The sequence below is a fragment of the Hippocampus zosterae genome, chromosome 21, assembly GCF_025434085.1.
Source record: "Hippocampus zosterae strain Florida chromosome 21, ASM2543408v3, whole genome shotgun sequence".
Classification (NCBI taxonomy): domain Eukaryota; kingdom Metazoa; phylum Chordata; class Actinopteri; order Syngnathiformes; family Syngnathidae; genus Hippocampus; species Hippocampus zosterae.
The window spans coordinates 2,167,830-2,190,726 of record NC_067471.1 but is presented as its reverse complement, the minus strand read 5'-3'; the positions used below and the strand labels follow the sequence as shown (position 1 = coordinate 2,190,726).

The 22,897-nt window shown below is 47.4% G+C and overlaps 1 protein-coding gene and 1 non-coding gene across 2 annotated transcripts; one reads left to right on the top strand and one right to left on the bottom strand.

Annotated features, from left to right (window-relative positions):
• Nucleotides 1-2,778: 2,778 nt before the first annotated feature.
• Nucleotides 2,779-20,433, top strand: LOC127594076 (uncharacterized). The gene is made up of 4 exons (XM_052055982.1): nt 2,779-2,802; nt 7,256-7,381; nt 7,977-8,556; nt 20,372-20,433. The coding sequence occupies exons 1-4, from the start codon at nt 2,779-2,781 to the stop codon at nt 20,431-20,433; spliced, it is 792 nt and encodes a 263-aa protein (XP_051911942.1).
• On the bottom strand, nt 20,346-20,418 carry trnaf-gaa (transfer RNA phenylalanine (anticodon GAA)). The gene has a single exon. It is a non-coding gene; the product is annotated as a tRNA-Phe (tRNA).
• Nucleotides 20,434-22,897: the final 2,464 nt, after the last annotated feature.

Below are 22,897 nucleotides of genomic sequence, written 5' to 3'. Positions count from 1 at the left end.
CATGCCAAATGTTATCGAGACTCGTGACGAAGCTAAAGTGCGTCAGATACATGCGGATCTGAAAAACAAGTTTCGATGGGACTGGTTGGATAGAAAGCTGATGGTGTTCCCAGTAGGAACCAGTAAAGAGGAACGATTATCTGTGCTTGTTTCGGATTTCGTGACAAAAGCTCGATGTCGCTGGTAAAGCTCTGTGTACAGTGTGTGATGATGTCATTCTAGCCGGAAAATGCATTCATAACCCATATATAGTAAACAGTTTGGGACTTCACTGTCGCTGTATGAAGTAAGAATCAACAGTTTTTTATCACATTTACACAACATTTTATGAATACAAGTAATGAACAAATCTTGAATATGGCAGGGAATGGCGTTTCCTTTTTTAGTATTGATTTGGAGCAGCAAATTTGAAGTTACATGTTGGTGTTCACCAGGAATGCATAAGCAAAATTGCACAATGGCGGCACAAATGTCTGCATGAATGCACACATTTTCTTACTCAGTGTGGAAGTTGGGCCTTTTTATTGCAACAGAAAGCTCAGCTTGGTCAACTCTCAGGAAAATCAAACTTTTAGTTTTTCTGAGTGGCAATGGGTCGACACGTAAGTCACTAGATTCTTCTGCCATCTGATGGAAACACATTTCTTTACTGGCTGCAGGGTGCTGGAAAATGGGGATATGAACAAATCTCTTCATTTTGTGGGTAAATTATGATAAAAGTATGTTTCACGACTGATGAAAATATTTTTAAAATTGAATAGATTTTTTTACAGACAATGAGTGCGGTGGTCACGAGTGCAAAGAAGCAAGCGATTCACAACATATTTACATAATCAGAAAGGAGGTACCAAAACTCATGGTGAGGCATCAGGACTTTCATTTCTCCTAAACCGATTTTTAGCTTTTATCAACTGGTGCCTTACTATGTCTATGCGTCTCTACAAGGTCTCTAGAAGGGAATGTTCCAATTTTAAGTGATGATTGCTTCACGAATGCCAAGCTACACTGCAGGCGTGGGAAAGTTATACAGAATGACTAAACATGGCCAGAATACACACTTCATTCCCCTCTCGGACTGGAAAGAGTCCGACACCTCAAATTATTTAAATGAAGGTATCAGCGGCATCATCGTTGCAGGCAGCTGGCGCAAAATCAAGCAAGGGTTATGTGAAAAGATTGGATGTTATCATCTTATTAATAGAACAAGAAACAAAAGCACGCAACAATGACCACATGTTGATCATTAAGGGTTGTCTCTGTCCATGTTGTGTCAGATGTCCGCTGGGACGGGATCATGGAGTAATCCACGAAAGTGTTATAAGTCTGAGCGGGAATGTCATGGTGAGACTTGTTTATCCTACATTTGCTCAAATCGTCACATAGAACCTTCCTGTCGGATTTTATTCAAATTGAGTCATGTTGTTTGTGTAAATAAGATAAGAAAAGATAAGATAAGATAAGATAAGATATCATTTATTAGTCCCACACTGGGGAAATTTACAGCCTCCAGCAGCAAGAATGTAGGTAGAAAGAAGAAAGAGGGAAAAAAACAACAAACACCGTTCAATTAAGTATAATATGTTGTTAAACTCAGGGGGTGGAAAGAAGGAGGTTATCATCAGATTAAAAATTACTCAGGAAAAGAATATCGGAAAATATGGTTAAAAATCATCTATGACATTTAGATATTGAAGTGAAATCATATCTCGATTAGCCGAGCCGTTTTCTACAGCGGAATCACTGCAATCCAAAAGTAACAGCAGAGGGTACATTCCATTCACTTGAGATGTCGTGGGCGCACCAGCCGTAGTGATAAATTGGATAAGCGGAGCTGCCATACAGGAAACATGGCAACATCCACACAATGTCATGATAGCTGAAAAAAAATGTCACCGAGATTAAGACATAACACACCAATTCTTTAACGTGACAAAGGTCTTACCCCACTACTCTGATGACAAGGGCGTGTTCACACCAGATTGATCCGGTTCAGCGTGCGTAACCCTCAGGGTGCATTTGAACAACACTGCTCACCAAACATTGCACACGCTCCACTGGCCTCAGCCAAGAGCACATTGACCGCTATGCGGTCCCGTAACACCATCAGAGAGGTGACTGTCAATTATTTTGCTTCTGATAGCCAAAAAGGCTTTCTCAGTATAATTTGCAAGCTTCTGGACACTTCAGTGGAGGTAGTTGATCCTGTCAACACATTTATTCGTGGACCCCCACCGTGCAGCAACCTGGTGAACCAATTTGCCCCAGGGTTCTGTCCTGGGTCCTCTCCTTTTCATCATCTACCTTCTTCCCCTTGGCAATATTTTTCGCAATTTTGGCATACACTTTCACTGCTTTGCGGATGACACGCAGCTCTACCTCTCCAGCAAACCCGACGCCTCCCTCCCACCTTCATTCCTCTCTCACTGTCTCTCAGAAATCACCCATAATTTCCTCAAGCTAAAGAGCAATAAAACAGAACTCCTCCTCGTCAGTACCAACTCTAATCTACACAAAGCCGATAGTTTTTCCCGCAAAATTGATAATTCCACTGTATGTCCTTCCCCCCAGTTGAAAAGCCTGCGTGTCATCCTTGACAGCTCACTATTCACCTATTCAGACTCGCATAGCCACCTTAAATCTGTCTCTTCTTTGTTTATAATTTTAGCTGTGGTTTTATTATTTGCTCTTAGTTGTAAAGTGTCGTTGAGTGTTGTGAAAGGCGTTTGCAAATGAAATGTATTATTATTTTTATTATTCTTTATACTCATCTGGTACGCTATGAGGAACTCCAACTGCACCAATGTCGGTGGAATCTCAAACCCTCTCTGAGGCACCACGTCGGTACGGGAGAGGGCCTTTCTCCGTCATCGACAATAGCGTATCCCCATGTGTATCCTCTGCTGTGAACGGAGACATAGTCATTGGATAAAAGCAGTGGCACCAATGAGCAAACACCTGTGGCATCCCTGAAAGCAGAGCTTCTCAATTATTTTTGAGATATACACTATAACTCCATAACTCCCCCTTTAAAAAACATTAAAAAAAAAGAACAAGAAAAACTCTCTGCCACGATAATCGTCATTTGCCTATAAAATTGTAGTACACTTCCGTATTACATCGAAACCTGACTAACATTAAAGACCAAAAGAAAGAAATACACTCCAACTCATCGTGAAGAATTACATTACCTGTCACATTTCGGTTTTTCGGTCTGTCCAGCAGGTGGCAGGAGCAGTCTCTCTAGCACACCTGCTGGCAATCATTAATCAATAGAGACACTATTTAAGGACTCCTACGTTCGACACCTGTTGTGGGAGTATTGTTTTTGGCATTGCTTACCTCATTGCTCATTGACTAGTGGCTTTTGACCTCGTCGTGTTTTCGCGTGTAGTCTCGGTACCAAGTTTGTGTGTAAGCACCATTTTGTTTTGATGATCTGGCTTTTCTTGCGTGTACAAAGTGTTACATTGTTTTTCGTTCGTAGTTTGTGGGCTTTACTTTCCTTTTCTTGCTCTTTTGTGCAAGCACCTTTTGTTAGTCGTTTTTGATTTACCTCCTGGTCCTCATTGTGGACCAGCGCTTTATGTTCTCGCTTATTTTCGGTTCGGTTTGGACATTAAATTGTCTTACTTTGGAGACCTTGTTTTTGTCTACGTTTTTTGGATCCCCCTCCCTCACTCGGTTTACCCGAGTACGTAACAGAATACTCCCACCATAATGGATCCTGTAGACATTAACAAGATCATGACCGCCTTGACCAGCCAGGGGCAATTAGTGGGCCAGCAACGACAGGAGCTCTCGGAGCTCCGGGAGGCAGTCGCCGTCCTAGCCCAGCGGCTGGAGATATTGTGTTCCCAAGGGGAACACGCGACCCCCCGAGAAACGCCACCCGCAAGGGTCCCGGCGGCTTCATCCGGGACACCCTCTTCCCCGATCATGGGGCGAGAGCCCAATCTCCCCCACCCCCCTCGCTACAGGGGAGAACAGGCTCTCTGCAAGCAATTTTTACACCAGTGCTCTCTGATATTCGACCAACAACCAGCTACGTACGAGAAAGATAGCACGAAGGTGGCGTTCATTATGAGCCTGTTGACTGGTCAGGCGGCGTCTTGGGCAGTAGAGATCAGCAGTGCTCAACCCAGGCTTCGGTCTTCCTACCCAGAGTTTGTCGCCGAGTTCCGGCGCGTATTTCAACATCCGGTTATGGGAAGGGAGGCCGAAGGTCGGCTATTAGCTATTCGGCAAGGACGACAATCCGTTGCCGAATACTCCATCTCTTTTCGCATTTTGGCCGCCCGTAGCGGTTACGGGGACCGCGCCCTGTGTGGTTTGTTTCGCCGCGGGTTAAGTGCGGCGTTAAAGGACGAACTGGCAACCCGCGACGATAGCCGCAACTTGGAGGAGCTCATCGATTTGGCCCTCATTGTGGACAACCGCATGCGGGAGCGTGAGAGGGAACGTACGGAAGAGCGAGGAACTACCCGTGTCCCACCCCGACGTACGGGTCGTCGGCCGGCTGAGCACGAGTCCTGGCGACGACCCGGACCCGAGCGTCATTCGTGTTCCGATCCAGCCGACGCAGAGGAGGAGCCCATGCAGCTGGGAGGCGGACGCCTGGGACCAGCGGAGAGAGAGCGTCGGATTCGGGATCGAGCCTGCTTCTACTGCGGCGAATCTGGACACCGGGCTTCCAACTGTTCCTTGACACCGTCCCGCCCGTCCGGGCGCCCCGAAAACTGTGAGTTTGTGCCCGATACTGCGCCACGTGAGGCGAGACGGGAGGAGGTCCATCCAGGACATCCACCAAGACTAGAGTTGGACGGAACTCTTTATGGTCCGTTATGGGTCATTTCTGTTCGGGCCTTGGTGGACTCTGGGGCGGACAATTGTTTTGTAGACCCCAGCCTAGCTAAGGAACTGGGTTGCCAGGTTGAGGTCCTAAGGGAGACAAAGCGGGTTCACGATCTTGATGGGCGACTCCTGGCGGTAGTGAAAGAAATCACCGCACCGGTGAAACTAACATTATCAGGCAATCACATCGAATACCGTAGATTCTATCTCATGCGGTCTCGATCCGTACCGTTAGTGTTGGGGTTGCCGTGGCTGCGCCAACATAACCCTGTCATTTCCTGGGAACGTCCGGCAATCGAGAGTTGGAGCGCATTTTGTTATACTCACTGTTTGCGCTCGGCGGCAGAAAAGAGAGGGCCGACCCGGAACGAGCCACCAGAAGTTATTTGTTTAGAAAAGGATCCGCGTATTTACCATGACCTACGCCAAGTGTTTAGTAAAGACCGTGCCCAGTCCTTGCCACCTCACCGGCCGTACGACTGCGCCATCGATCTATTGGAGAACGCCTCACTCCCGAATTCCCGTCTATATCAGGTCTCTCAGCTGGAACAAGAGGCGCTGAGAGAATATATCGATAGCTCAATCTCGGCTCGCCTCATTCGGCCGTCTAAATCCCCGTTGGGGGCCGGATTCTTTTTCATCGAAAAGAAAGACAAGACGTTACGCCCGTGTGTCGATTATCGGGGCCTGAACGAGATCACCATCAAGAACAAATACCCACTTCCGTTATTAGATTCGGCGTTCGCCCCCCTCCAATCCGCCACTATATTCTCCAAACTCGATTTAGGAAGCGCTTACCATCTGGTCCGTATTCGTGAGGGGGACGAATGGAAGACGGCATTTAAGACCCCATTAGGGCACTTCGAATACCTAGTCATGCCATTTGGGCTGACCAACGCGCCCGCAGTATTTCAGTGTCTCATTAACGATGTATTAAGAGATTTTCTGAACCTGTTTTGTTTTGTTTATTTAGATGACATCTTAATTTTCTCTCGGACTCTTGCAGAACAAGACCAACACCATGTCAGGCTGGTTTTGCAGCCTCTACTAGAGAACCGGTTATTCGTAAAAGCAGAAAAGTGCGAGTTTCACGTCGAGTCCATCTCCTTTCTGGGGTTTATTATCGAGAAGGGTCAGCTGAGAGCTGACGATGCCAAAGTTAAGGCCGTAGTAGAGTGGCCCACGCCCACCAACAGAAAGCAGTTGCAACGTTTCCTGGGTTTCGCTAATTTTTACCGCCGCTTCACCGCTACAGCCAGAGAGCCCTGCCGTTGACCCGGCTAACCTCGGTCAAGATCCCCTTTAGGTGGGACACTGATGCTGACCACGCGTTCGCCGAATTAAAGAAAGCCTTCACGAACCCTCCCGTATTACAGCATCCTAACCCCTCTAATCCGTTTGTCGTAGAGGTGGACGCGTCGGAATCCGGCGTGGGGGCCGTCTTATCGCAGCGATCCCCAGTCAACCAAAGACTTCTCCCCTGCGCCTTCTCTCGTCGCCTCAGCCCAGCAGAAGCCAACTACGACGTGGGGAACCGCGAACTGCTAGCCGTCGTTTTGGCATTACAAGAATGGCGACATTGGCTTGAAGGTACTGAAGAGCCATTCACGGTGTACACTGATCACAAGAACCTTGCCTACATCCGGTCAGCCAAGAGACTAAACTCCCGCCAAGCACGGTGGGCGCTTCTCCTCACTCGCTTCAACTTCACGCTCACCTACTGCCCGGGCTCAAAGAACATTAAACCGGATGCCCTCTCCCGCATCCATGACCCTGCGGAGAGGGACAACGAACCCCAAAGCATTGTTCCGGACCATTGTATTGTGGGGGCACTGAGGTGGGCCGTCGAACGTAAGGTCAAGGAGGCCCAGAACGGAGTTCAAGTCCCGGCTGGTTGTCCGACCGGGAGACTGTTTGTGCCCCCACCAACGCGCGCAGAGGTGTTACAGTGGGGGCACACTTCTAAGGTGGCATGCCATCCAGGGGTGAACCGGACCTTGGACCTCGTGTCGCAGCGGTTTTGGTGGCCGGAGCTACGCAAGGATACCCAGGACTATATCAAGGCCTGTTCCACCTGCGCATGCAGTAAGGCGTCCCACCAACTGCCGGCTGGTTTGCTGCAACCGCTGCCTACCCCTTCTCGACCATGGTCCCACATTTCCCTGGATTTTGTCACCGGCCTGCCTCCTTCCCGGGGAAAATCCGTCATACTCACCATAGTTGACCGCTTCTCTAAATCTGCCCATTTTGTTGCGTTGTCCAAACTGCCCTCTGCTCAGGAAACCGCCGACCTCCTAGTGAGACACGTCTTCCGTCTTCATGGAATTCCGGTGGACATTGTGTCAGACCGGGGCCCTCAATTCATCTCCAGGGTATGGAAACGTTTCTGCCAGGCCACGGCGAGTCTGTCTTCCGGATACCACCCACAGTCCAATGGTCAAACGGAGCGCATGAACCAAGATTTGGAGGCAGCTCTGCGCTGCGTTTGCCTCCATCGCCCCTCCTCGTGGTCGGCCCACCTGCCTTGGGTGTGTCACGTCCCGTGTCTACCTGCAGGGGGCGGGCTTTCTCCCCGCCGACTGCACACCTGTTATTCATTCGGGATGATTATTCTTCCTTTATTAGGAGACTCTGGCAGTTTACTCACTGCCGGAGAATTCCACGCCGCGCCATTGTTCTTTCGCGAAAAAACCTATATTAATATTACTCGTTGCTTCCTAGCCTTTTGGCAATTGTCTTGTCGAACAAGTTATTGATCGTATGTAATTTATTCCCATAGTCTATTCAGATCTTCCTCGCTTTTGTTTTCCGCGAGCGTTTTCTGTTGTTCCCTTATTTTTCCCCTGGTCCTTATTTGATCAGCGCTTTTTGTTATTCTTCCTGTCGGGTATTTTGTGTTTCGTATTAAAGACTCTTTTTGTTCTTTGACAAGATCTCGTTTCGTGTCTGCTATCTCGGGGATCCACTTCCTTATTTTTGTTGTGCACTAAGCGATCTGTCTATCGCTTCGGGCACAACGTGACAGGGTGGAATACGCCCACAACACCCTCGTCTCATCAGCGACCGGTCGGTCTCCTTTCATGGCAGCATATGGTTACCAACCTCCTCTGTTTCCTTCTCAGGAGGGTCAGGTGGAACTCCCTTCCATACAGCTGCATCTACGACGGGACCATCGCGTATGGAAGGAGACCAGAGCAGCACTGTCACGCACGGCTCAGCGGAACCGGCAGATCGCTGACCGTCGCCGACGCCCAGCACCCAGCTATCAGGTGGGACAGAAAGTGTGGCTGGCAACTAAGGATCTACGACTAGCAGGTACATCTCGCAAGTTGGGGCCACGCTTCACTGGACCGTTCGAGGTGGAATCGGTCCTCAGCCCCGTCTCCGTCAAGCTCCGACTGCCGCCCACCATGAAGGTCCACCCCGTGTTCCATGTTTCCCTGTTGAAGCCGGTGGCCACCAGTCGCCTGGCTCCTCCGCCCACGTCGCCGCCTCCTCCACAAATCGTCGACGGTGAACCAGTGTACACCGTGTGTGAAATCTTGGACTCTCGGCGCAGGGGTAGGGGTTTTCAGTATTTGGTTGACTGGGAAGGCTACGGCCCAGAGGATCGGCAGTGGGTCCCCGGCTCCTGGATCTTAGACCTGTCCCTGCTTCGGGCTTTCCATGCAGCGCACCCGTCGAAGCCGGGTGGTCCGCCAGGAGGCGTCCGTTGGGGGGGGTACTGTCACATTTCGGTTTTTCGGTCTGGCCAGCAGGTGGCAGGAGCGGTCTCTCTAGCACACCTGCTGGCAATCATTAATCAATAGAGACACTATTTAAGGACTCCTACGTTCGACACCTGTTGTGGGAGTATTGTTTTTTGCATTGCTTACCTCATTGCTCATTGACTAGTGGCTTTTGACCTCGTCGTGTTTTCGCGTGTAGTCTCGGTACCAAGTTTGTGTGTAAGCACCATTTTGTTTTGATGATCTGGCTTTTCTTGCGTGTACAAAGTGTTACATTGTTTTTCGTTCGTAGTTTGTGGGCTTTACTTTCCTTTTCTTGCTCTTTTGTGCAAGCACCTTTTGTTAGTCGTTTTTGATTTACCTCCTGGTCCTCATTGTGGACCAGCGCTTTATGTTCTCGCTTATTTTCGGTTCGGTTTGGACATTAAATTGTCTTACTTTGGAGACCTTGTTTTTGTCTACGTTTTTTGGATCCCCCCCCCTCACTCGGTTTACCCGAGTACGTAACATTACCAGTGTTTTTTTTTACTTTCTACCAACAAAAATTAAGTAAAATAAATAGATAAATAAATAAATCCTTGTCTAATTTTTTGAACTCTTCCACCGTTCGGAAAACTAAAATAAATAAATCAGTACACAATAATGCATTCAAATTCAGTTCAGCAACATTAACTCAGGAGCACAATACATAAAACACTTCGCCCTCCAAAACGAAAATGAATAAAACATTTTGTGCTTTTTTTTGTACACTCAAAATCGTCGAGATCACAGGTGTCAAAGTCAAGGCCCGGGGCCCAGATCCGGCCCACCACATGATTTTATGTGGCCTGCGAAAGCAAATCATGTGCGTCAACTTCCATGATCCTTGCACCAAAATGTCAAATTGTTATGTATAATAAATAATGTTGAGATTTTTGTGATAATTTTGTTACCCTATTAAAACTCACTCAAACAACAATTGAACAAACTATCATAGTTGACTGGTTTCAAAACAGGTATTCCATCAATTAGTTGTGTACAAGTAATATTATGTAAACATTTAAGATGTCCTTTATTTGTCCCACACTGGGGAAATTTACAGCCTACAGCAGCAAGAATGTGGATAGAAAGAAGAAAGAAGAAAAAACAAACAAACACCGATCAATGAAGTACAATATAAATACAAAATGGATAAATCGCAGTGCTATTTACAATTGTATTTAATCAGTTTCACGGTTGTACTGGGCCACTGAAGGGAAGATGTAGCCCCAAAGTGGCCCGCAACAAAAATCTGTCTGACACCCCTGGCCCAGATCAGAAATACATTCCCTTTCTCATGTGCTAAATGTGAACAAAAATACCAGAAAAAGAAGATCAGTGCAGTTGTCCATATGTTAGTATGGCCATATAACATGAAATGGGGACATGCAAGCCTTCGATATTCTAGCATGTCGACAGAAACACATCCTAAATGAGGTTGGTGTCTTGAAACTTCTTCCGCCAGCCGTTTGATTTTTCCACTGTACCCATCGCGTACCGGACTTTTGTGCTTATCTTCTTCTGTGGATGTTCCTATCGCGATGACCATTTTACAATGCAAGACAATCGGTATGGTCAGCAACACTTCAGAGAGTTACAATGTTTCCTTTTCATGCTTCGAATCAGAACCCCGTCTGTTCTGCCGGAACCATCATTATGACCTGCTGTGAAGAGGCAAAATTGTCCTTCGGCATTTTTTTTAACCTTTCTGACATATAATCAGCCAAATTAGCTATTACAACCAAATTATATGATTATATGATTATATGATTATATATACAGTGAAAATCCTCTACAACAAAATCATGTTTGCAGCAAGAAATGTTTCACAACAGGGTTTTTTTCACTGTAGCAAATTTGATCTCAGATGTAAACACACCCACACACAAACACACCCACACAAACGTATGTGTACTCTTTATTTTTATTTCATTAGTGCATATGTATGAGCACACACTTATTTGACACTTCATATTGTCAGTGTAGAAAGAAAAAAAGGAAAGAAATTGTGAAATTTACGATCAGCATTCACTTTCACTTCCATCAATTTCTTGGATAATGTATTTTATTTTGCTTCCTCCGTCTTTCATTTTGATCACTTTTACGCCTCTCTTCCAGCATCAGAGCTCTTCTTGTCTTAGCTGCTTGACATACAAAAGTCCGTTTTGTAGCCATTTTAGCAATGCAACGTCCATGCTTACACTAACTGAAGCGCTTCTCTCTCATTAGCGCTCTAGTTAGCGTAAGGTTTTTAGCAGAATAACAAGTAAAGCACTTTCGAGGAAAATGCTTTACTTGTAATACGAGGAAACGTTCGTTTATTTGAATGTCCGTCGAGCCATAAGCAATTTACTCTGAGCAGCGAATCGGATGTATTCCATTCTTCTACGGATCTAGCTTCAGTACCTACACACATAGACAGTGAGGTCCCTCTTAGCCAATCGGAGGCCAGGATGATGCTCGGGAAGCTAATGGCAGAGGAGCTATGAGTATGTTGCGTTCAGGACACTTGCAGCTGTGACCGAAATAAACATCGTTCACGATGTAAACCAGTGTGGTGGTTGCTGCTGGCGTTTCCGAACGAAGCAGAAGAGGCCGCTGTTGGATTAGACTTCTTTGTAGTGAAAGTCTTTGCGAGGCTGGAGCAGAGGAAATGATTTCATACAACGCAACAGGGGTTTTTTTTTCGTCGTATGGGGCAGTAGAATGGGAATGGTGTTAATGCATGAAGATTTTTTCACATTAGAGGGTATTTTCGCCCATGCAGGTTTTAAACTAGAGGAGTTTCACTGTGTATGTACTGTATATAAAAAAAAAATCCTCATCTCACCCCTCGGGTAGTGTCCGTCCCTCATTCAGCTCGGGTCCTCTACCAGAGGCCAGGAAGCTTGAGGGTTCTGCGCAGTATCCTTGCTGTTCCCAGCACTGCACATTTCTGGACTGAGATGTCCGATGTTGTTCCCGGGATCTGTTGCAACCACTCATCTAGTTTGGGGGTCACTGCCCCGAGTGCTCCGACCACCACAGGCACGACTGTCACCTTTACCTTCCAGGCTCTCTCCAGCTCCTCTCTGAGCCCTTGGTATTTCTCGAGTTTCTCATGTTCCTTCTTCCTGATGGACCGCTACATCCACTACAACGGCTTTCCTCTGCCCTTTATCTATGATCACGATATCTGGTTGGTTCGCCATTACCATCTTGTCAGTCTGGATCTGGAAGTCCCACAGGATCTTCGCTCTGTCATTCTCCACCACCTTCGGAGGTGTTTCCCATTTTGACCTTGGGGTTTCCAGCCCATACTCCGCACAGATGTTTCGGTAGACTATGCCAGCCACCTGGTTATGGCGTTCCATGTAGGCTTTCCCAGCATCTTACGCCCTGCAGTTATGTGTTGGATCGTCTCAGGTGCCTCTTTGCACAACCTACACCTTGGGTCTTGTCTGGTGTGGTATATCTGGGCCTCGATGGCTCTGGTGCTCAAGGCCTGCTCCTGAGCAGCCAGGATGAGTGCCTCTGTGCTGTCCTTCAGGCCAGCGCTCTCTAGCCACTGATAGGACTTCTTGAGATCAGCCACTTCAGTTATGGTCCGGTGGTACATCCCGTGGAGGGGCTTGTCCTCCCATGATGATCCCTCTTCCAGCGCCTCATCTTCTGTTCGCCATTGTCTGAGACATTCTCTGAGTACGTCATCCGTTGGAGCCTTCTCCTTGATGTATTCATGGAGCTTGGATGTTTCATCCTGGACAGTGGCTCTCACAATCACTAGTCCCCGGCCTCTTTCCTTTCGGCTTGCGTACAGTCTCAGGGTGCTGGATTTGGGATGGAACCCTCCATGCATGGTTAGGAGCTTTCGGGTCTGAACGTCCGTGGTCTGAATCTCTTCCTTTGGCCACCTTATTATTCCTGCAGGGTATCTGATCACTGGCAGGGCATAGCTGTTTATTGCCCGGGTCTTATTCTTGCCATTGAGCTGGCTTCTTAGGACTTGCCTCACTCGCTGGAGGTATTTGGCCGTAGCCGCTTTCCTTGTTGCCAGTTCGAGGTTGCCATTGGCTTGTGGTATACCGAGGTACTTGTAGCTGTCCTCAATGTCTGCTATTGTTCCTTCAGGGAGTGAGACCCCTTCAGTGCGGACTACCTTTCCTCTCTTAGTCACCATCCGACTACATTTCTCAAGCCCGAATGACATCCCGATGTCGCTGCTGTAGATCCTGGTTGTGTGGATCAGGGAATCTATGTCCCTTTCGCTCTTAGCATACAGCTTTATGTCATCCGTGTAGAGGAGGTGACTGATTGTAGCTCCATTTCTGAGGCGGTATCCATAGCCTGTCTTGGTGATTACTTGGCTTAGGGGGGTCAGTCCTATGCAGAACAGCAGTGGGGAGAGTGCATCACCTTGGTATATGCCACATTTGATGGACACTTGGGTAAGTGGCTTTCCATTGGCTTCAAGTGTGGTTTTCCACATCCTCATCGAGTTCGCAACGAAGGCTCTTAGGGTCCTGTTCACCTTATACAACTCCAAGCATTCAGTGATCCATGTATGTGGCATCGAGTCATAGGCTTTCTTGTAATCAATCCAAGCTGTGCACAGGTTGGTACGTCGGGACCTGCAGTCTTGTGCGACTGTTCTGTCAACCAGGAGCTGATGTTTGGCTCCTCTGGTATCCCTACCAATGCCCTTCTGTGCTTCGTTCATGTATTGATCCGTGTGTCCACTTATCTTAGACGCAATGATGCCTGACATGAGCTTCCATGTTGTGGAGAGACAGGTTATTGGCCGATAGTTGGATGGGGCTGCACCCTTCGAGGGATCCTTCATGATACGGATCGTTCGCCCTTCGGTTAGCCATTCTGGGTGAGTCCCATCTCTCAGCAGCTGGTTCATTTGTACTGCTAGGCGCTCATGGAGTGCTGTGAGTTTCTTTAGCCAGTAGGTGTGGACCATGTCCGGGTCTGGTGCTGTCCAGTTCTTCATATCTGAGACTCTTTCCTGTATGTCTGCCACTGTTATGGTACCCAGGTTCTGTTCAGGGAGGTTGCTGTGTTCCTCTCTCAGGGTCACCAGCCATTGTGCACTACTGTTATGTGCAACCTCCTTCTACCATATGCCTTTCCAGTACCTTTCAGTTTCCAGTCTTGGTGGGTCAGCTCTGTTGTTAGGACCCTGCCACTGAGCGTACACTTTCGCAGGTTGTGTTGCGAACAGCCTGTTTATTCGTCTGGCCTCATTCTCTTTCGTGTACCGCTTTAGGCGACTGGACAAGGCTTGGAGCCTTTGTTTGGCAGTTTCGAGTGCTTCAGGTATGGTCATGTGGATGTACCTCTCGGGTATCGGCTTTTTCATCACACCTCCAGGAACCAAATTCGCCAGGAACGCTGGCGAATTTTGGACGCCGCTACTCCCCGTGATTTTTTGATTTTTAAGTCCATTTTTATGTCAATTTTTTTATCTTTTATAGCCGACATATTTTATGTCGACCTGCTTTTATGGTCACCGAGTGAACAATGATCAATCCACACTCGATCGGCCGAACAGTCATTACCTGTCATCGAGTATTGAGTTGTCGTTGAGTTGCGGCTAGCGGCTAGCTTACCCACTAACTGTTGCTGCTTCCCGACTTCATTACTCCGGTCCGGCTATGTCGATCAGCTGTGAGTGGCTTGCTTTCTGCTGGTTCGCTCTGTGTGTTTTCCACCACTCATTGGAAGCGCTTCACCAATATGCAGCCACTGAGCTCAAACTCAACTTTAATCCACACGGTCCACCACCGCCTGCTCTGCTCCAACACCCGGACATCCTTTACGTGCCCCGGCGAAGGTGCACTCACCGGGGCTCACGCCGAAACTATCAATACGACAACTCCAGCTCCATCAGGTCGTTCTGGTCCACTGCTCGCCGCCCACGGAAGAACACCGGACGCCGTGCGGATGCCTCTGTGTTGACACGCGTCCCGAGGTCGGATAGCATCGCGGTCGCTCGCAGCTGCACTGCTGTCAACGTTGGCCTATTGAACATCCGCTCCCTTACGAGCAAGGGCCAGTTCGTCCACGACCTCCTGACAGACCGTGAGTTTGACATTCTGTGTCTGACTGAGACCTGGCAGCAGCCAAATGATTATGGTACTCTTAATGAAGCTACTCCACCGGGCTTTGTTTATCACGCTCTGCCGCGCACGACTGGGAGGGGAGGCGGCCTCGCGATGATTCTGCGCGAGGATTGGAAATTTGCACCTGTAAATGTGCCTGCTTTTTTATCTTTTGAAGCGACAGTTATACAGCTCTCTGGATCAACTCCCACACTGGTTGCCACTATTTACCGTCCACCAAAACCAAAAAAGAATTTTATCACTGACATTACTACACTCATCACTCATCTGTATACACTATCACCAAATGTGATTCTCTTAGGAGATTTTAATATACACATGGACAATATCAATAACTCACTCACCAAAGACTTTACCTCCTGCCTGGACAGTTTTGGTTTTCAACAGTATGTCAACTTTCCCACACACAGTAAAGGACATATTCTGGACTTGATCTGCTGTATTGGATTATCACCAACAAACTGTAAAACCGATCTCCTCCCATACACAGATCATCTATTGCTTTCATTCAATGTTAACCTGTCATTTTTCAAATCCAACCCACAACGCATTATACATTTCCGTAAAATCAAGGACATTAACCCGGACAATTTAGAATCACTTATCAACAACCTCCCCAGTACTGATTGTCTTTCTACAACAGATGAGTTTTTGACACACTACAATACAAATCTCCATAACATTCTCAATATCCTGGCCCCACTCAAAACCAAACAGCACCCTGGTTTACCCCTACCCTCAGACAACTTAAATCAAAAGGCCGTCAACTTGAAAGATTATATAGAAAAACTGGACTCATAAAGAAATGTACACTACCCACTTTCTCCATTACAAGGACTCAATATCCAAAGCCAAATCAACCTTCTACTCTGGATTAATCAGTTCCAATGAAGGCAACCCCAGATCACTCTTTTCACTCATTTCTAAACTCACTAAACCTGCTGACACTCTTCCCTCACATCTCTATTCCACTGATTTTTGTAATACTCTGGCCTCATTTTTTACATCCAAAATCCAACTTATCCACCAGCAACTCACCCCTTCAGCTGCTCCTAACGCTCCTTCTCCATTCTCCCCGGTTCCTACCCACCTACTCTCTGCATTTACATCCCCATCTGTCCACCAAGCCTCCATCTTAATCCAGAAGTCCAAATCCTCTACTTGTCAACTTGACCCTCTCCCTACTGTTTTAGTCAAAGCTTCTATCCCGGCCCTCTCCCCTCTCATCACTAACATTATTCAAACTTCCCTCTCTACTGGCATTGTACCATCTCATCTCAAAACTGCTGCTGTCACTCCCATACTGAAGAAACCTGGCTCTGATCCCTGCGACTTGAACAACTTTCGTCCCATATCAAACCTTCCGTTCATCTCCCAACTTCTAGAGAAAACAGTAGCTGCTCAACTTCACACCCATCTTTCCTCCAATAAGCTCTACGAACAATTTCAATCTGGCTTCCGTCCCCTCCATAGTACCGAAACTGCCCTCTTCAAAATATGCAATGACCTTCTTCTCTCTACTGACTCCGGTTCACTCGCCATCCTCCTCCTGCTTGACCTCAGTGCAGCCTTTGACACCATCTCTCACTCCATCCTCCTCGACAGACTCTCCTCCATTGGCATCACCAGCATCCCCCTCTCCTGGTTCCGCTCCTATCTTTCTGACCGCACCCAGTTTATCCAGCTCAAACGTTTTAGATCTCACCCCTTTCCCCTCACTTCAGGTGTTCCTCAAGGTTCTGTCCTTGGCCCAATGCTATTTCTAATCCATCTTCTTCCCCTTGGTAATATCTTCAGGAAACACCACATTCATTTTCATTGCTACGCGGATGACACCCAGCTCTACATCTCTACCAAACCTAATACCATACTTCCACCATCCTCCCTAACCAACTGCCTGCAGGAATTAAAATCTTGGTTCACCTCAAATTTCCTCAAACTGAATAGCAATAAAACTGAATTCCTCCTTATAGGCACTAAATCCAATCTAAACAAAATAAACAACTTCTCCATTCCCTTCGAAAGCTCTTCCATCTCCCCCTCCCCTCAGGTCAAGAGTCTGGGTGTCATCCTTGATAGCACCCTCTCCTTCACCTCACATATCAACCACATCACTCGTTCTGCATATTATCATCTTCGAAACATCCACCGGCTCCGCTCTTCTCTCACTCCTCAGTCCACTGCTATACTTGTACACACCCTCGTCACCTCGCGACTCGATTACTGTAATTCCCTTCTGTTTGGTCTCCCTCAAAAAACCCTCCATAAGCTTCAGCTGGTCCAAAATTCAGCCGCCCGCATTATCACATTCACATTATCACCGCATTCAATATAAAATCCTGCTCCTCACATTCGCGCCCTCTGGGCTGGATAGTTGGTAAGGCATCGGTTTGGCATACGGTTGGGGCAAAAATGAGCACATAACACCATCCAGTGTGGGTCCTTGGGCAAGATCCTTCACGCTAAATGCCTACCTCATACAATGATGAGAGACAGTAAAACGAATGACATGCCGGCTCAGACGTCACCCGGCCAAACAAGGTCTGCGTCAATTGCTGGGGAACCAGAGCACCTTGATGAAAAATGGGCTACTGGAACAAAGCGGAGATGGGCGAGATGCGATAACATGGCTCTGTTGGAATGCTACTACTCACGCAACCCTAGTCAGAGGGGTTACATGCAGAGAATGTGGGCTAAAGGGTTACTTCGAAACCCACAGTCACGGTTGACCACGGAACAACTAATAACTCAGTGTTCCAACATCCACAAACGGCAACTGCTGTCACAACTTGAGATTGATGAGGTACAACGCAGGTTCCATGGTGAAGCGCCCCAGGCTGCCAGATCAGAGGAGGAGGTCATACCAGAGATTGGGAGGCAATCCCCAAATGAATGCAGATGATGAGATTGGGAGGCCAGCCCCAATGAATGAAATGCTGAGCGAGGCAGCAACTGACCTGAAAGCTAAGATCATTGCGAGAATGAAAGCTGGGCAGAAACCGATTACAATGGCTATGTGAAGTACCATCTGAAAGTCTCATGGAAAGTGTGAATGCAGCACTGAGGGCGATCCCTACCGTGACAATCACGGAAAGTAATGAGCTGATTTACGCTTCACCATCAGTGATCCTTGAGATGCTTGGCTATAAGAGCAACCATGGAAGCCATGAGATAGGTTACCCACCATGGAAAAGACGGTTAGAGGCTAAGATCAAGGCAGCCTGGAAAGATGTGAGTCAATTGACGGAGGCCCAGAGAGGTGTGATGAAAAAGCAGATACCCGAGAGGTACATCCACATGACCATACCTGAAGCACTCGAAACTGCCAAACAAAGGCTCCAAGCCTTGTCCAGTCGCCTAAAGCGGTACACGAAAGAGAATGAGGCCAGACGAATAAACAGGCTGTTCGCAACACAACCTGCGAAAGTGTACGCTCATTGACAGGGTCCTAAAAACAGAGCTGGAAACTGAAAGGTACTGGAAAGGCATATGGGAGAAGGAGGTTGCACATAACAGCAGTGCACAATGGCTGGTGACGCTGAGAGAGGAGCACAGCAACCTCCCTGAACAGAACCAAGTTACCATAACAGTGGCAGACATACAGGAAAGAGTCTCAGATATGAAGAACTGGACAGCACCAGACCCGGACATGGTCCACACCTACTGGCTAAAGAAACTCACAGCACTCCATGAGCACCTAGCAGCACAAATGAACCAGCTCCTGAGGGTTGGGACTCACCCAGGATGGCTAACCGAAGGGCGAACGATCCTGATCATGAAGGATCCCTCAAAGGGTGCGGTCCCATCCAACTATAGGCCAATAACCTGTCTCTCCACAATATGGAAGCTCATGTCAGGCATCATTGCGGCTAAGATAAGCGGATCAATCACATGGATCAATACATGAGCGAAGCACGAAGGGCATTGGTAGAGATACCAGAGGAGCCAAACATCAGCTCCTGCTTGACAGAACAGTCGCACAAGACTGCAGGTCCTGACATACCAACCTGTGCACAGCCTGGATTGATTACAATGACTCGATGCCACATACATTAATCACTGAATGCGCGGAGTTGTATCAGGCGAACAAGACCCTAAGAGCCTTTGTTGCAAATTCGATGAGGATGTGTAAAACCACACTTGAAGCCAATGGCAAGCCACTGACCCAAGTGTCCTTCAAATGTGGCATATACCAAGGCAATGCACTCTCCCCATTGCTGTTCTGCATACGACTGAACCCCCCAAGCCAAGTAATCACCAGACAGGCTATGGATACCGCCTCAGAAATGGAGCTACGATCAGTCACCTCCTCTACATGGATGACATAAAGCTGTATGCTAAGAGCGAAAGGGACATAGACTCCCTGATCCACACGACCAGGATCTACAGCAGCGACATCGGGATGTCATTCGGGCTTGAGAAATGTAGTCGGATGGTGACAAAGAGAAGAAAAGTAGTCCGCACTGAAGGGCTCTCACTCCCACAAGGAACAATAGCAGACATTGAGGACAGTTACAAGTACCTCGGTATACCACAACCCATTGCAACCTCGAACTGGCAACAAGAAAAGCGGCTATGGACAGATACCTCCAGCGAATGAGGCGAAGGAAGGGATTCAGACCACAGACGTTAGGACCCGAAAGCTCCTAACCATGCATGGAGGGTTCCATCCCAAATCCAGCACCCTGAGACTGTACGCAAGCTGAAAGGAAGGAGGCTGGGGACTAGTGAGTGTGAGAGCCACTGTCCAGGATGAAACATCCAAGCTCCATGAATACATCAAGGAGAAGGCTCCAACGGACGACGTACTCAGAGAATGTCTCAGACAATGGGGAACAGTAGATGAGGCGCTGGAAGAGGGACCATCATGGGAGGACAAGCCCCTTCACGGGATGTACCACCGGACCATAACTGAAGTGGCCGATCTCAAGAAGTCCTATCAGTGGCAAGAGAGGGCTGGTCTGAAGGACAGCACAGAGGCACTCATCCTGGCTGCTCAGGAGCAGGCCCTGAGCACCAGAGCCATTGAGGCCCAGATATACCACACCAGACAAGACCCAAGGTGTAGGTTGTGCAAAAAGGCACCTGAGACGATCCAACACATAACTGCAGGGTGTAAGGGCTCAGAGAGGAGCTGGAGAGAGCCTGGAAGGTAAAGGTGTGACAGTCGTGCCTGTGGTGGTCGGCGCACTCGGGGCAGTGACCCCCAAACTAGATGAGTGGTTGCAACAGATCCCGGGAACAACATCGGACATCTCAGTCCAGAAATGTGCAGTGCTGGGAACAGCAAGGATACTGCGCAGAACCCTCAAGCTTCCTGGCCTCTGGTAGAGGACCCGAGCTGAATGAGGGACGGACACCACCGGATGGGGGGTGAGACGAGGATTTATTTATTTTTTTTATAATTGAACTAAATCTATGCATAGTTTCCTGTGCCTCACATGCCGAAACACAGATTTGAACGAGAGACCTTCAGACCAGCGTTCTCCCAACTGAGCTATTTCAGCCTCTTGTGGAGTTATCTAAGACCTTTTCACCAGTCAATTAATGGGATCTTATTGGCCAAAACATGACAGCAAGTCACAGGACACCTCGGAGTAGAGTAATCTCAACAAAGAAGCAATTCCCATGCCTCACATGCCGAAACCCGGGTTTGAACCACAGGCCTTCAGATCTTCAATCTAACGCTCTCCCGACTGAGCTATTTCAGCCTCTTGTGGAGTTAACTTAGCCCTTTTCCCCGGTAAATTAATGGGATATTCTTGGGCCAAAAGAAGAAGAGTGAGTCAAACAACTTACTGTTGTACAGTCATTGCAACAAAGAATAGAATTCTGTGCCTTACTTGCCAAAACCTGGGATTGAACCAGCATTTTTCAGAGATTCAGTCTAACACTCTCCTAATTGAGCTATTTCATCCACTTGTTGCGCTAACTAACTAGGTTTTAACCAGTCAATTAATTGGATCTTATCGGCCAAAATCACAGCGAGTCACAGGACACATCTTAGTAAAATAATCACAACTAAGAAATCATTTCCGTGCCTGAAATGCCAAAATCTCTGGGTTGAATGAGGGACCTTTAGATCAGGGGTGGCCAACCAGTCTGAGACGAAGAGCCAATTTTTTTACTGAGTTACTGCAAAGAGCCACACCATAACCTTCCTCCAACACACACACACACACACACACACACTTTTTTGGCCAAAGATCGACTTTTGAAGCGACCAACTTCTCACGAACCCGCAAGCATAAACACACACGCGCACGTGCAAACATACACACACGCGCGCACACACACACACGCGCGCGCGCAACGCACTCATGCGGGTGCCCATCACTAATATAATCATCATCATCAAAAATGTTCTTATTTTGGCAACCATATTTTGGGAAAATTTTATTCAATAAATGCAATTTTTTCCATAGACACCGTCTGTTTTTCATTGCTCATAACATGTACTCTTAAAGTCTGAAAAACTTGCCAAAAAATGCAAAATACTGCTTTTAAGAAATGCAATTAATATTATGACGAATTTAGTTTACCCTTTTGATCCAGCCCTCCATAATATTTTCTGATTCTCATGTGGCCCTATGCAAAAAATAATTGCCCACACCTGAACATGGGCCAGCGCTGCTGACTGCTACTGCACATCCCCACTCTGTGCAGGAATATGAACACAGATTGAATGACCTCACTGTTAAAACGCAATAAAGACCCAATGGCGACCATCCAATTATCGCCCTGAAATCAGACCTGTTTAAAAGTTACAGAAAGCGATGCTCCTCGTTCTACCTGACCTTCATTTCCTACACACAACAAACATCCTGTCCCAGTAAGCTTTTGAGACAGAAACCATCACCGTTGTCATCTGTGGCGCAGGTGCCAAGGCGACCGCTTCCTGTAGAAAGAGCAGCAGAGACACAAACAATATCACGCACACCAACACTCACACTGTCACGTTGTGCCCGAAGCGATAGAATGATCGCTTCGTGCACAACAAAATAAGGAAGTGGATCCCCAAAATAGCAGACACAGAAAAGGTTTGTCAGAGAACAAACGAGGTTTAATACAAAAACACAAAATACCCGTCCAGGAGAAACAACAAAAAGCGCTGGTCAAAAATAAGGACCAGGAGTGAATTAAGGAGGTAACAGAAAACGCTTGCCGGAAAAATAGCAAGGAAAATGAATTGGCAACTATAGAAATACACACGAGCGGATATAAAGATGCGCAATAACAGCCACAAGGCTTCAAGGCAACGAATGGAATTAGTAGTAAGTGAGAGAATTGGCACGGCGTGGAATACTGCGGCAGTAAGTCAACTGCCAGAGTGCACAAATAAAGCCCGTGTAATTAGTCCCCAATGGGTGACAGGTGTGTAGGTGGCAACAGGGCCTGCCCCCTGCTGGCAAACACGGGACGTGACACACACTGAAATAGCTGAAGTCACTTTTAACTCATGCTCACAAAATAAATACCGATAGGCTTGCTAAATGATGTGGGATATTTTTTTTAACGTGTGACTCTCATTCATCCAGGTCATGGCAAAAATTGAATCGAGGCAACTGAATTCTTCTGTTTTGTTGATTTTTTTTTCAAAATGGCTTTCTACGATTTGAACAATTTGTGATCATGGTGATTTGATGTCTTCTTTGTATTTTATTCATGACTTATTAGTTTCCCTGGATGTAGAATCTTGGGGGACTATTTTGAATCATCCAAAAAATAAGGAAGCAACAGCCTTTTAAAAAATGTTCTTTTATTGGATTTTTTTGATTAAATGATGCATTTTATAGCTCACTGAGATGTAAAAAGTGGCATGTTCTCACACAAGCACAGCAGCAAGAGGAAGATGGTGGTGCCATGCTGGCTACTTCGGTGCCCCAAACCACAGGCCCAGTGTCATGATACAGTTGATGGCGAGTGTCTTGGCAAAGACGAGGCGGAGGGCGAGGACGGCAAGGGACAGGAGGTTCACCTTCTTGTCTGCCGGCGACATGCACATTTAGCTCAGCCCAACAAGCTGCGCCTCTCGCATGTTCAATACTAACCTGGCACCAATGCGTCCTGGCACTGCCCTTGTCCACTGTCACCTGTGGCGGCAAAACAGTAAGCAGATGTGAGGTGGTGACTCCACTAAGATGACTGGAGGCCTTGCCTGACCATCCTCACCTTCCTCGCACGTGTCGT